The 13,269-nt window shown below is 47.6% G+C and overlaps 1 protein-coding gene across 17 annotated transcripts in view; it reads left to right on the plus strand.

Annotated features, from left to right (window-relative positions):
- The first annotated feature begins 6,828 nt into the window (after positions 1–6,828).
- The window catches only part of PARD3 (par-3 family cell polarity regulator), a 663,835-nt gene continuing 657,394 nt past the window's right edge, over positions 6,829–13,269 (plus strand). For all 17 annotated transcript variants that reach the window (XM_019465161.2, XM_019465165.2, XM_053895761.1 and 14 more), the window contains exon 1: positions 6,829–7,061. In XM_019465161.2, coding sequence (XP_019320706.1) covers positions 6,942–7,061 — 120 coding nt within the window. In that variant the 5' untranslated portion in view covers positions 6,829–6,941. The remainder of the gene's footprint in view (positions 7,062–13,269) is intronic.

Below are 13,269 nucleotides of genomic sequence, written 5' to 3' on the forward strand. Positions count from 1 at the left end.
GTGTAGACCTTTATAAACTATTGTAAGCACTTTGGTTTTGTTTCTGAAAAAGACAGAGAGCACTTTGGGACTTGGAGGGGAAAATGACATGGTCTGGCTCAAAAGAGCACCCACTTGAGAGAAGGACTGGATGAGGGCAGGGAGTCTGTTGTTTTGTCTGGAAAAAGTGTTTTGCTTCCATGACCTGTGGGTCTAAGGTGGGGGCCCGCTGCGTCATGCTCACCCAAGGAGCCTCCCCAGCTGAAACAAGCTTGTAGCCTTTGCTTAGATACTGAATAGATGAAATTCCAAAGCACCAGAGAGAGCTTTTGAAATCGAACTCCTAGCTTAACAGACTGAACTTGACAGAGGAGGGAAGGATGAGTCAGCCATTCAAAAGCAGGTACAGAGGATCAGCAAGGCTGGACACACACTGGTCCAGCATATCTGAATTATTGCACAGAATGCCAGGGGCCCTAGGCACTGGGCTTCATTGGAAAGCAGCCTCACCTCTGCTCACCTCCTTTTGACATGAGCAGGTCTGGCTCTAGGGGAAGAGGACTTTCCTCCTTCTGGAGACAGGGCATGGTGGGGAAGTGGGGCCCTGAAAGGGTCTCAGGTTGTTAACCCAGGTAACCCTGACCCTGTACACACTCTGAGAAGGCCTTACATGGTTTGTTGGTTTGCTTCATTTTTACCACAGTGACTCCAGTTGTTGGAGCTTTTCCTTTACTCATCCTCGTTCTTTCAGGATTTGAGAATTTCAGCCATTTGATCTTGACAGGGTCAAGAAAAAGCATGTTGTTCCAATTATCAATCTCAATGCGCTTTCTTTTCTTTTTCTCTTTACTGAATGAAACTGCTTAGCCACATTTGTTAAATAGTCTTTAAAAGCTAGTGCATATCACATTAGCAGAAGTCTCTCAGGCTGAGATTTATCCAAGCACTGGTGTAAGGCTTTTTATTAATTCATTTCATCCTTTTTCCTTTAGTTGTCAAACATTAAGTGTCCTCTGAATGAGAATTCTACTTCTTAAGAAATGTTTAAAATCATTCCCTCAATCTGCCCCTATTTGTACCTCATTTTCCCCAAGTCTTTTTGAGTAAAAACAAACAAACAAACAAACAAACAAACAAAGATGTTCAGTACTTTATGTTCCTGGTAGAACAATGCCCACACTGGAGAGAAGGCAAAATGGTCTCCTACCCAACAGAGAATCCTGATTCAGACTCTGAAATTCCACAAACAGCAGCAATCTCACTACATGTACCTCTGGTTTCCCTAGCAACTTAGAAGGTCAGTATTCTAGACATTGACCCTGAACTTTGCTTTCAAAGATGCAGCTGAAAGGACTGGTGTTTTATAAAGCATCTCATGGAAACCCCTCTCCACACCACTGGATGCTCTGAATCCTGCCTGGTGTCAAATTGGACCACCAGAAAGTAAGTGGCTTAGACTGCTTTGCTCGATCTTTCTACAGATTGGTCTTTACTGGAGTTGAGTTTTAATACCACCAGTTGCATCAGCCTCTACCCTGCTCTGTGCCCTGGTGGGTTGGTCTTCATGGACTTCATCAACAAGCTCCCTTGTTCTTTGGTGTTGGAGCCTGGGAAGGAGAGAGACATTTGACTGGGGACCTGGCCTCTGGGTGGTGGATCATGACAAGGGTCAAAAGGATGGCAGGGAACCCAGCCACTTCTGGGTCTCTGAAGTTTGGCCTTTTCTGAATCTCTGAGGCTGGGTGACACCAGGGGCATCTAGAAGTGGTGATCTCAGCCTGGACTCTAGCTTTTTCAAGATGGGCTGTATCGACAGTGCAGTGCTGACACTGTTGTTTCTGGAAACTGGAATAGGAGAGCAAGAATGTAGTGACAGGAGCTGAGGGATTGGTTGAAGGCGACCCTGCAATATTTTGAAGGTGATAACTTGGATATATGTGGTCAGGGCATAAAAGTAAATACTACCCCGTCCTGCAATCACAAGCTGGTGAGTCAGGTGCCATTTGGAGCCATTTGGATTATACTAGCCTCTGGGGTGAGGACACAGCGTTGGATGCGGGGGGGAAAAGGAGATGGCCTGCGGAAGCCTGGCAGGGCCCGCCCTGTCCTGTACAATTTACTTCTGTTGTGAACCAAGCCACTCCCTGTACTTTTCATGTCTGATGACTGCTTTCAGCAGGTTAGAGGATCATTAAGGTTCCTCTCCTCTCTTTTTCTTTTTCCTTTCTTGTTTTTTCCCCTTTCGTCGGCCATTTCTCTCACCCATACAATTCATATGAGCTCATGTTTCACTAGAAAAACCACTGTTACTAGACGTATGTTTAATGTTGCACAACAGGGAGGCTCTACTGAGCCCAAACACGGTTCTTATTTCCCCCAAACTTTGCAGTTTTTTCTTAAACACAGTTATACTATTATGTGAATCATATCTATGTCAAGAAGTTGTTTTTTCCCCCTCCCAGAGCAATTCTGGGGAAGTGCTGTGAATATACAGGATCTGCCCTCAAAGAGCTCACTCCATTTGTAAGTTCCTCAACTGTGCATGTGGCTTCCAGCCATCAGCAATCCCATTCTCCAGAGCTGTGCTGTCCAATATGGTAGCCATGAGCCACATGTAGCCATTGAGTTCTCGTGAGATTGGATGCATACGAATTAGTCAGTGTTTGATGAATGAGTCATACATGAGTGAATAAAAATGGAGGGTGGTTCAAATTGAGATGTACTAGAAACTACTCATGGGGTCATGAGGAATTCATAAGAAAAAAATGTATGAAAAATATCATTAGTATTTTTACAAAGTCGATTACATGTTGAAAGAGTAATATTTAGTGTTATTGGGTTAAATAAAAATATATCATTAAAACTAATTTCATCTGCTGCTCCTTGAAGATTTTAAAGTTACAAATGGAGTTCACTTTATGTTTCTCTTGACTGCTTTACTCTAGGTGGCCTGCTTCTACCTCTCTCTCTTTCCTCCCGGAGGGAGTGAACACTTCCCGTGGGTAACACCACAGCCCCATACGTTAGTGGCTGCCTGTTCACGTCTGAAACCTTTACCAGACTGAGCACCTTTTGAGGGATGAACTTACATATCCAGCGTACAGTGCCGTGCTTGGTATCAAAATAGGTGGGCAACAGTTATTTGGTGAATACTGATCCACTTCTCTTTGACTGGACTGTGTGAGGCTAGGCATACAAAATTGTTAGCATGATCTGAAGTATACTACCTATGAGTAGGCACTCGCTATGTGTGAAATATCCCGGAGATAACCTCAATTTCAGTGTATGACTGAATTCTAAAAACTCTTGTAAATATCATGTTAATTCCTAATTATTCACTTTCTAAGGGTAAGATGCCATGTAATAGGATACTGTTCCTACACAGGTGGTGTGCGTATCTATTTCACGGTGCATGTGCAGCCTGCTGGTTATGGTGAGATTATAGTCCAGGTGGTCAGCCCTGCTCATTTTCATTTGCAGATAGGCACAAAGCCCAGATGCATCCCAATTAATTCTCAGAATTCTCCGAGGTTTTTAAAACCAATTGAACCAATCAACTGTAAAGGAGTACAAATAAGATAAGGGTTACAATTTTTTTTTTTTACCTGAAATATGCTGAATTTAAGACAGTAAACACACTAGAAAATATTTGTGTAACATCCCACCCTTGACTTTGATGATTTTGCTTCTCATTAGGACTGGGCTTGCTTTTATGCCTCCTCAGGCCAGAAGCAATATGGTCAAGCTGAACACTTTAGATGGGAAGGAAGCCTGGCCCCAAAGTATCTTCATGGTTAGATGTTAGGTAAGCACATTGGCGTGAGTAGATTCATTATTTGGTGATGCAATTTTATGAATTTGACTCAAGATATCCAAGATTCTGGTGTCCAAAAATAACACAGCATTAGTTTCTCATCAATTATTAAATAAAGGGAATCACAATATCTACAAAAAACTAGGTAGATTTAAATAAAGCCTTAAGGCTTTATCTGGTTAGTTGAATAAACATTTTAATTATTAATCCTATGGATCATAGTTTTGAAAAATTGTCTAAATCTTAACTATTGAATAACAGAAAAAATTGATGTGAATAAAGTCTTATGCATATATTCTGATGCCTCTTTTATGAAGGTAGACCTCCCATCCCAGGACTACCATTAACACTTTGCTGGCACATAGTGTTTAACATCTTCAATTACAGTTCCTGCAATAGCTGTCTTATCTTAACCTCTATATTATCTTTTTCTTACTCACTTTTATAATTCTGTAATACTTAGCCAGTACTTTCCACACGGAAGATCTTCTCTAACTACACGTGGAATCCAATTAAAATGAACCTGTAGGCCTGGGAGTCAGGAGCCCTGGTCCAATCACTGAGCTGCTCTATGAGCAGTCCAGTAATTTCTCTGAGTGCTGGGCTTCTTCTGCCCCTGTTCTCCCTTTCCCCAATATCATCATTTGCTATCCTGTCCTGACTTTGTTACTTTTCACCTATGTTACAGCAACTGGACTATACTACACATTCTCATGTGGTAGCATGTACTAAGTGTCAATGCTTTATTTTATTTAATCCTTATAATTGATCAGATGGAGGTCATCAACCCACTTTTCAGCTGATAAAACTGAGGCTAGAGAGAGATTGAGTGCCAAGTCTAAGGCACTAGTAAATGGTGGAGTCAGGATCTGAATCTAGAGACTTGTGTCTGATGTGCTCTGGCTATTCTTCAACTTATTTTGCAATCAGAATTATTTTGAGGAAGCCCCCCTCTAAACTAATATATTCCTCCCTCCCCAATGCATTAAAACAGAAACAACATCTACAATTATGGGTAATTGTTGTGGATCCAACTATTAGTACAAGAAGCAAGAACACCTCTGCATGAGATGTTATGATAGTCACAAACCATCACAAACTTAATTAGTGGGTAGAAATATGGAACGTTGCAGCCAGATAGTATAATGAGCCTTTCCCATGAATGTCTATAAGGAAACCTGGACTCTATTTCTGGGCCGGCCTCAAGATTTCTCTGTGGCCTTGGGCGAGCAACTTCAACACTCAGTCAATATCCTGCTGCAAGACGGTGATGATGACACACAGTGCCTACTTATTGCACTGGTTTGCTAGGACTGATGATTGGATATATTGGTCAAGGGCTGTAGATGAGTGGATGTACAATGTTTTTGATGACAAACTATACCTGGGGCAGTGTGGAGCAGTGGAAGCTGCTGGGATTCTGGAAAGTAGATGATTTCTTTGTTTCCTTATTTTAAAATGGGAGATGGAATGGGAGGGATGGACGATCACCTGCTCTTTCTGATCCAAATGCAGGAAGTTCTACTCGAGTTCAAGGGAGCTGTTAATTGCTTTCACATATGCTAGGTACAACGGGCAAAAATGAAGTTAGCATGGTTTGGGAAAGATGGGCAAACAACGACTCTTTGCGGACATTTGCCATTCTTTAAACACAAGGACACATAGTTGTTAAGGAATCATAGCTCATAACTAAGACAGAGACAAGCGCCAATGACTTTTATTGACTCGGTCCACTTTGTTTTAAAATGTCTCACGTCCCTCATGCATGTAACTCATTACGGAGTCGCTTTCTTTTCCTGGGATTTAAGCTCCCGCTTTAAGCACCGGCGCATCGTGGGGATCCCCTTCCACAGCTTTGCCCCAAGGCATTCGGAATATATTGTTCACGAATCTGCGTGAGGACTGCGTATGTTGCAGAATTTTAAGAAATAAAATTATCTGAATTGCGGATGTTTAAGGTCTACGTGTTGAAGCGGGTGGGTCATCACGGGGTCACCGGAAACTTCAAGGTAAATAGTGTGGCCTCCGAAGAAAGGCTGGGTCGAGTCAAAGCCTCACCAGCCTCTCCCCAGAGCAGCCGATTAATTTTTGCTTTTAACGCATAACAACCTCCGCCCGGCCTTGAAGCCGAACAAGCGAGCCAGTGCATAAACCCTGCCAAGCTGCGGGCCGGAGGGGTACGTCCGCGCGCGAGGGCCCCCGCGGGAGGAGAAACCTGGGCTGGAACACCCCGGCCCAGCCCGGTCCCTGTCCTCCTGGGGGAACGTGGGGACGGCCCCTCCCTAAGCGTCTCCGCGCGTTGAGTCCGCGGCGCCAAGAGTAAAGTGTTTTCTCTAGAAACGATTTCTCCTGAATCCCTTAGCCGGAGGAAGGGGATTAAAAGTGACAAAGAAAGGGGGTGGGTTCCGGAGAGACCTCGGGGGGTGGGGGGGGGTGTGGAGCGGGCGCCCTCGAGGAGGGGCTCAGCGAGGCGAGCGCAGCCCCGCAGCGCGCTGGGGCGCTTGAGGGGCGCGGGTGGGGGACGTCGTGCCCAGGCGCGGGGGGTCGGCTGGGCGGGGGGAGGGGCGCTCCGGGCTCCCACCTCCGCGGCGGCGCGGGGACAGGGCCGGCCCAGGCGCAGGGCCGCCTGCAGGGGCGGGCAGTGTGGTCGGGGTCCCGCGGCCGCCCGCGCCCAGAGGAGGGAGGCGGCGGGGGCGTGGGGCTGCGGCCGTGCGCTCCGCCCCGCGCGGGGACCGGGCCGCGCCTCCCCCTGCCGCATGTGCGCGGTGTTGTGTGCCCGGCCCTGCTCCTCCTCCTCCCCTCCCCTCGCCGCCGTCCCCTCCCCCAGCGGCCCCGAGTGAGCGCGAGCGCCACACAGCCCCGGGCCGCCGCCGCCGAGCGCGCCGAGACGCCGAACAGGTGGCCGGAGGCTGCGGGCGCTGCAGCGGGGAGAGGTGAGGCGAGCCCCGGGCCAGGCGAGGGCGGCCGGGCCGGGCCGGGCATGCGAGCCGAGCGGCCCCCCGGCGCCGCAGCTTGCCCGCGCCCCTAGCCTCCCGCGCGCCCGTGCAGCGGCCCCGCCGCGCCCAGCGTCCAGCCGCCCCGGCCCGGGGCCGCTCCGGCCGCGGTCAGCGAGGGGCGCGGGCCGGCCCGCGACGGCGGCGGCGGCGGCATGAAAGTGACCGTGTGCTTCGGGAGGACCCGGGTGGTCGTGCCGTGCGGCGACGGCCACATGAAAGTTTTCAGCCTCATCCAGCAAGCGGTGACCCGCTACCGGAAGGCCATCGCCAAGGTGAGGGGCTGGGGGCGCGAGGGGCGCGGGGGGTGGGGGCGGGAGAAGGGGGGGGAGGAGGAGAGGGAGGAGGAAGAGGAGGAGGGGGAAGGCGCCGGGATCAATATGGCGCTTCCTGGAAAGGGGAGGAGGGAGACGGATGGGAGGCGGGGAAAGGGAAAGTGCGGCGGCCGGGCCGGGCCGGGCCTCGCGGGCGCCCCCCGCCCCGGGGCCGCGGGCGGCAAAGTTGTGGGCGCGGGCCGGGCCGGCGGGGCGGGCGCAGCCCCGGGTGAGCGCGCCGGACCCCACGGCCCCTCCCGGGCCGAGCGCCTCCCTCCTCTCCCTCGGGGCTCCGGCCACCGGTTCCCCTCCGGAGCCTGCCCTGGGAGCGGAGCCCGAGCCCAGCCCTCCGGGGGGCGCGGGCGAAGCCTGGCCGGACGCCTCTCTCTCGGCCGCGGCTGCGGGCGGTTGAAATCCAGCCTCAGGCCTCTCCCCGCTCCCAGGCCCCGCGGCGGAGGCTGGGGAAAGGGAACTTTTTAGGTTGGAGCAGAGTTTAAATATTCCACACACGGCGGAGAGCGGTCGCATTTGTGCTCCAACTCTCCCTTCGCCCGGGCGGGGGAACGAGCCGGAGCGCCCAGCCCTGTCCTCGGAGCCGCCCGCGGGCACGGCCGGCTGCTGGGGGACAGTCGCCGGCTCGCGGTCGGGAAGGCGGCCCCCAGGGGGACCCCCGCTTCCGCCGGCTCGCGGACGTTAGCGGGGCACGGAATCCCGGTGCAGGAGAGGCTGGCGTGCAGCGCTCCTTGAAAACGCACAACCCTGCAGTCAGTCACTGCATTAAAAGTTTTCCTGCGAGAACCTCAGCGTTTACGTATCTGGAACTAGTTCCATATGGTGCCGGGGCTGCGGAGCCAGGGTCTGATTTAGGAGTGGAGTAGATTTCCCTTTTTCTTCGTGGAGTGATAACATTGTCTCCACTCAACTGCGTTCCTCTACAATGTGTCAGAAGTGAAAAGGCATTTTGTTAAATTGTTTTATCGGCTGTCTGTGTTTGACAACAGCCTACACCTCCGAAGTTTCTGTCAAGCACCTGAGGATATCTCCTTTGCTGTAGAGTAACGTTTTGTGGAGACAGCAAGGTCACTTAAGCATTTTCTCATTTGTTCCTGGTAGTGGAGTAGCCCTAGCTTCTGTGGGCGTTGAGGCAGTACACGGTGGCTTTGCCAGTCTGGGTGTATACAGGGTGCTGGGGGCAGCATCCTTCAGTTCTCTCTGAACTTAAGGGGAGAAAACTTTTTTTACGCTATTGTTTGATTTTTAGTATATATTGGAAAGAATAGCATGAATTTGGCCTTTTCAAGATAATCTTGGGGCCATTTAGGAACCTGACACAATGGTGGAAGGTGTTGACTTTATTTAACTGCTCTAAAACGTTCCTTACACTTGGTTGAACTGTTATTGAAAATCAAATAAAATTAGTGGAAATTGGCATCCGTTTATCTTACATTGCTGACAAGGGGAAAGAAACATGCTCTCCAAATCTACATTTAGCATTTAAAAAAGACTGTTTATGAATGGCAGTTTATGATATAAATGTTCTAAATCAATAATCAGATTGTATATGTACTTCAGAAACCAAAATAAATTGTGAACGGAAAGAGAAATACAATAATACATAATCTGTGGTGTGCCTGAGTTACTGAATAGGGAGAGGTGAGGGACGTTTCCTTTCATTTTACTTGTTTTACATGCTTAAAATGAGTTCTGTTTTGTTATGCGCACAATGGACTTTGGTTAAAAAAGGCTGTTTGGGAGATACAAATGTAGTTATTTGGTTGATTGAATCATTCATTCCTTCCCACAGAAATTCTTAAACATTTACTGTGTCCAAGGTATTGTTCTGGGTGCTGGACATGTAGGGGGCCCATTGGCTGCTTTGTGGAAATTGGAATGTGAGAGTCTAGGACAAGAGGCTCCATGGTCCTTCCAGTGAAGGAGACCAGTGGTGTGTCCGGACACATGATTGGGCGGTGAGGAGAGGAGCATCTGGGATGTTGGGTAGATGTAACTGAGGAGCCTTGGTAATATATTTGGACTAGTGTTTTTAAATATTAGTGGTAGTTGTTCCATAGTGACCTGGGACCATGGAAAAGGGAGTGCAGTTCCCTTATGAGAGTCTGGGAAGGCATCCTTAAGAGAAGGGACATGTGAGCTAAGTTTTTAGAGGGTAAGTGTGAGATCACCAGGTGGAGAAGGAAGGGAGGATGATTCTCAGAGGGTGGTGGTAGCATTGGAGTTGGATATGAACGAGAGGGAGGAGTCAGAGATGAGTCAGGGCATTCTAAAATTATTTAAAGGCTCTTTCAGTGCAATTCACAGTTCAGTGGGTGAATTTTAAGATGGGCTTTGTAGTACACAAAGTTTAATCATTGGATCACAAAACTGTTGACTCTCAGATGTTGCAAGAGTCTGAGTGTCTTCTAGGTTCATTTGTGTTTTTTCTTCTGAAATTGCTAGGTAATGGTTAAGATTAAACTTCAGTCTTTCTTCTCATTTCTCCCATTTTATTTAAGGTGATTATGAAGCAAACAGATATTAAGACTTGCTGTAAATTTTATCCTCTTATCTCTTCTTTATCCCTTATTGTTTAATAGGATAAGATAAGTTTTGTATGAAGAATTGGGTAGCTGGGTAATTGTGGAGAGGTGTTTTGAGTTGCTAGGTGACATGTGGCATGACAGACCCCTGTCTGGTGGGGAAAATGTGGAAAGATCCTGTGGCTTTGAATAAAAATCAACTAAGTCTGCCCCCCCTAAAAAAGAATGGAAAAGGGAAAATAAAGATCCCAAGTCACCGAAGCTTTCTCTGCTATAAGCGTTTTGTCGTGTGGTGGGGCTATTATATTTGAGCTGTTTTCAGGTTAAACAAATCAATTTTTCTGGGCAGTGGAGTGGTGTGACTTAATACCAGAAATGTCCTCAATAAGCAGATATTTGAAGGCTTACACTTAGTCATAGCATTTTTTTTTCCTCTAGTGAAAAAATGTTTTTCTGCTTATGATCGCTGACGAGTGAAGATGCTTTGGCTTTTCCATCTCCGTCTTCCCATCCTCATCCTGACCCTGTCTAAGGAGGGTGTTCTGCTAGACACTGAGAATTCTCTTGCAGGCACTCTTCTTGAGTGCTTCGAATTGGAGGACTGGCTGCTGTGTATGTGTCTGTTCGTTCTTCTCGTGCCTGCAGCCTGACTCATCCCTGAATCCTGATGGACACAGGGTACAGAGCACCAACTGCAGTGACTTGTTAGTGTGGTGCCCTTGGTTTCCGGAGTTTTCTTTGCTGGCCACTCCTTAATTTTGAGTGAATCAAGGTTGGCCCCGAGGCTTCCCATTTTTCCTGCTGTACATCCTAAATCTGATTAGGAGAAAGTCTTCATGCTTGCTTAAAAAATGTTAGTATTTTAGGGGCACCTGGGTGGCGGTTAAGCATCCGACTTCAGCTCAGGTCATGATCTCATGGTTTGTGAGTTCAAGCCCCCTGTCGGGCTCTGTGCTGACAGCTCAGAGCCTGGAGCCTGCTTCAGATTCTGTGTCTCTCTCTCTCTCTGCCCCTCCCCTGCTCATGCTCTGTCTCTTCCTCTCTCTCTCAAATATAAATAAACATTAAAAAAATTAAAAAAAATGTTAGTATTTGAAGGGCTGCTGTGTACAAAATGTTATGTTCTATGGAGAACTATAAGACAAAATCCTTGCACTCAAGAAGAACATAATCTAGGAGACAAGATGGGTACATAAAACAATAATAGTAGGTGGTAGCATTAATTAACAACAGGGTGTTAGAGACAGTAATTGATTCCAGATTTTAGAGACATGAGTGGTTATTATGGCATTGGGTTGGGGGGGGGTCCCATTTGGTCACTAGGGTTGGTATTGGGCTTAGTGAGTGGGACAGCTAGCCTTACTGTAGGACAAGTGCTTCCTAGTTGGGTACTAGAGTAATCTCAAAAAGCACCTGCCTGGCTAAGATGTTTTGGTTCTCAAGGTCTGCCGTGGGGTCCAGGCATGAGAATCTGGAGAGCATCTGCTGCGTTTCTGAGAGGTGGAAAGGAGGGGATGGTATGAAGGGAAACTGTGTGATCCCAGGTGATTCAGGCTTTCAGGGCTAGTTTGGCTCTTGTGGAGCATTCATGCAAGATGGTGGGTCAGGATCAGGAGGAAAACTCTGAATGCCAGGGCATGACCAGTGGGATGTTACCCAGTTTGATGGTACAGGAAGGACTAGGTTATTTGGGCAGGGTAGTAATAGGGACTAGTGGTCCTCTGGGAGGATGTCTGGAATAGCTCTTTGGATGGGATCTGCCTTCAGTCTAAATGCTGCTAGCTGAGTGCTGAGTAACAGAGGAAGAAGGGTAAAGTGAGGGAGGGGAATTGCAGGAACCCCTTAACTCACTGCTTCCCCCATAGTCCTCCTCTCTTGGGGGTGGTAGGAGCTTTGGTTTGGGTTTAGAGACATAGGTTTATTTATTATTGTTATGACTATTTTTTATTACCATTTAACCTTGAGCAAATGAACCCTACAGAACTTTATTTTGCTCATGACTAAAGTGGGCTACTCCCTTGCAGGGTTGATGTGAGTGCTGGACAGATGATGAATATGAAACTCTTCAGGGCTGGATCTGAATCACCAATGTTTCACTCACCAGCTTTACTTCCTGGGAAGCTTTCCCAAGTATCCTATTATTCCTGTTTGGTTTTTTTCCTCTTAAGAAGGCAGTGGTAATTCAATTAAAGATTAGGTAAAAGTGTTAATATTTGCCTAAACAGTACTGCAGTCAGAAGAGCAGTGTGTGTGTGTGTGTGTGTGTGTGTGTGTGTGTGTGTGTGTGTGATTGGCTTTATTCTGTGGCCTCTGGCCTTTGGGGCCACTGCTTCTGTCACTGAGGCAGGGAAACCTAGTAATTAGAATCATTTTGTTATTAAAAAGACAAACATGAGTTTACAGACACTTTTGAAAATGTGCTCTTCTCTATTTGGCAGGGGTGGGGCGGGGAACTGTTGACTAGTGAAACCATACAACTCATGGTTTTGATGAAAAATCTTAACAGTTGCTGTGAGATTTTCCTGCAAATACATATATAACTGTTGACACATTTACAAGCTTATTGAAACTTTTAGGAAAACAGTTACATTGTTGCAGAGTGTGAATGACAATAGAAGCAAGCATAAACTTAGTGAAATGAAGTAAATGTTACTGTTTTATTAAAATTTTCTACCTTCTCAAAGGTGAAAAAGAAATGCAGTGTATCTGAAAGGCTGATCTTTCTAAAATGCAAATCTCATTGTACTCTTTTGTGTAAGGGTCTCTGCACCTGCTTTCCCTAGAGGCCAGGTCCTGCCACCTCAGCACAGCCTGTCACTTGTGGGACCCCTCCTGCCTCCAGCCTGCCCCTTTCGGGACTCCTGCCTCCAGACTCTCCCTCACCAGACTTCCCCATCCCATACTCCATCCATTTGGGCTTGCTTACACTTTCCTGCCTTTGCTCTGGTGTTTTCTGTTTGTTCTGTCTGGGATGCTTGCTCCCTCCGCGTCTGTTCATTTATTGAGCTTCAGCTCAGATGACCCATCTTTGGGAGGCTGGCCCTGCCTCCCAAGCTGTTTGAGGTTCTCCACCTCATACTTCTACTTAGTGTGCTTATCTATGGAACAGAACTGAGCTCTGCCGCCCCCTCCCCCCCAACCCCGGGTGGAATGCTTGGGGGCTGTGGCCCTGCCTCAGTCTTACTTGAATAAGCAATGTCTTCTGCATAGTAATCTTACAGTTGGAGTAAATAAAAAGTGGAGAATAAACACATCACACATTCTTACACAGAAAATATACTTTTTCTTGGAAGACTATGACCAGCACTCTAGGGTTTGGTGTGTTTGGCATATTGGTACAAACATTATAATTGAAGCTAAGATTTAGTGTGATTTGGAGTACCTGGAAGTTATTCTTTTGTGTCAGCTCTTTTGAAGGAGGCCAGTCTGTTTTCAGATCAAGCAGAGGGATAGTCATAGGGTTTGCGTTGGGCCTGGTTCAAGGCAGGTGGCCAGAGCAGCGTGGGAATCTGGCCCTGAAACATACCTATGTTGGGTCTGGCGCCTCTAATTCTGTCAGTTGGATCCTTGGGTAAGTGCCAGCAGTAGATAGAAATGTTTAGGATCTGAGATTCACAGAGAGAGTCTGGCTG

The sequence above is a fragment of the Panthera pardus genome, unplaced genomic scaffold (assembly GCF_024362965.1).
Source record: "Panthera pardus isolate Hobbes unplaced genomic scaffold, ASM2436296v1 HiC_scaffold_6, whole genome shotgun sequence".
Lineage (NCBI taxonomy): Eukaryota > Metazoa > Chordata > Mammalia > Carnivora > Felidae > Panthera > Panthera pardus.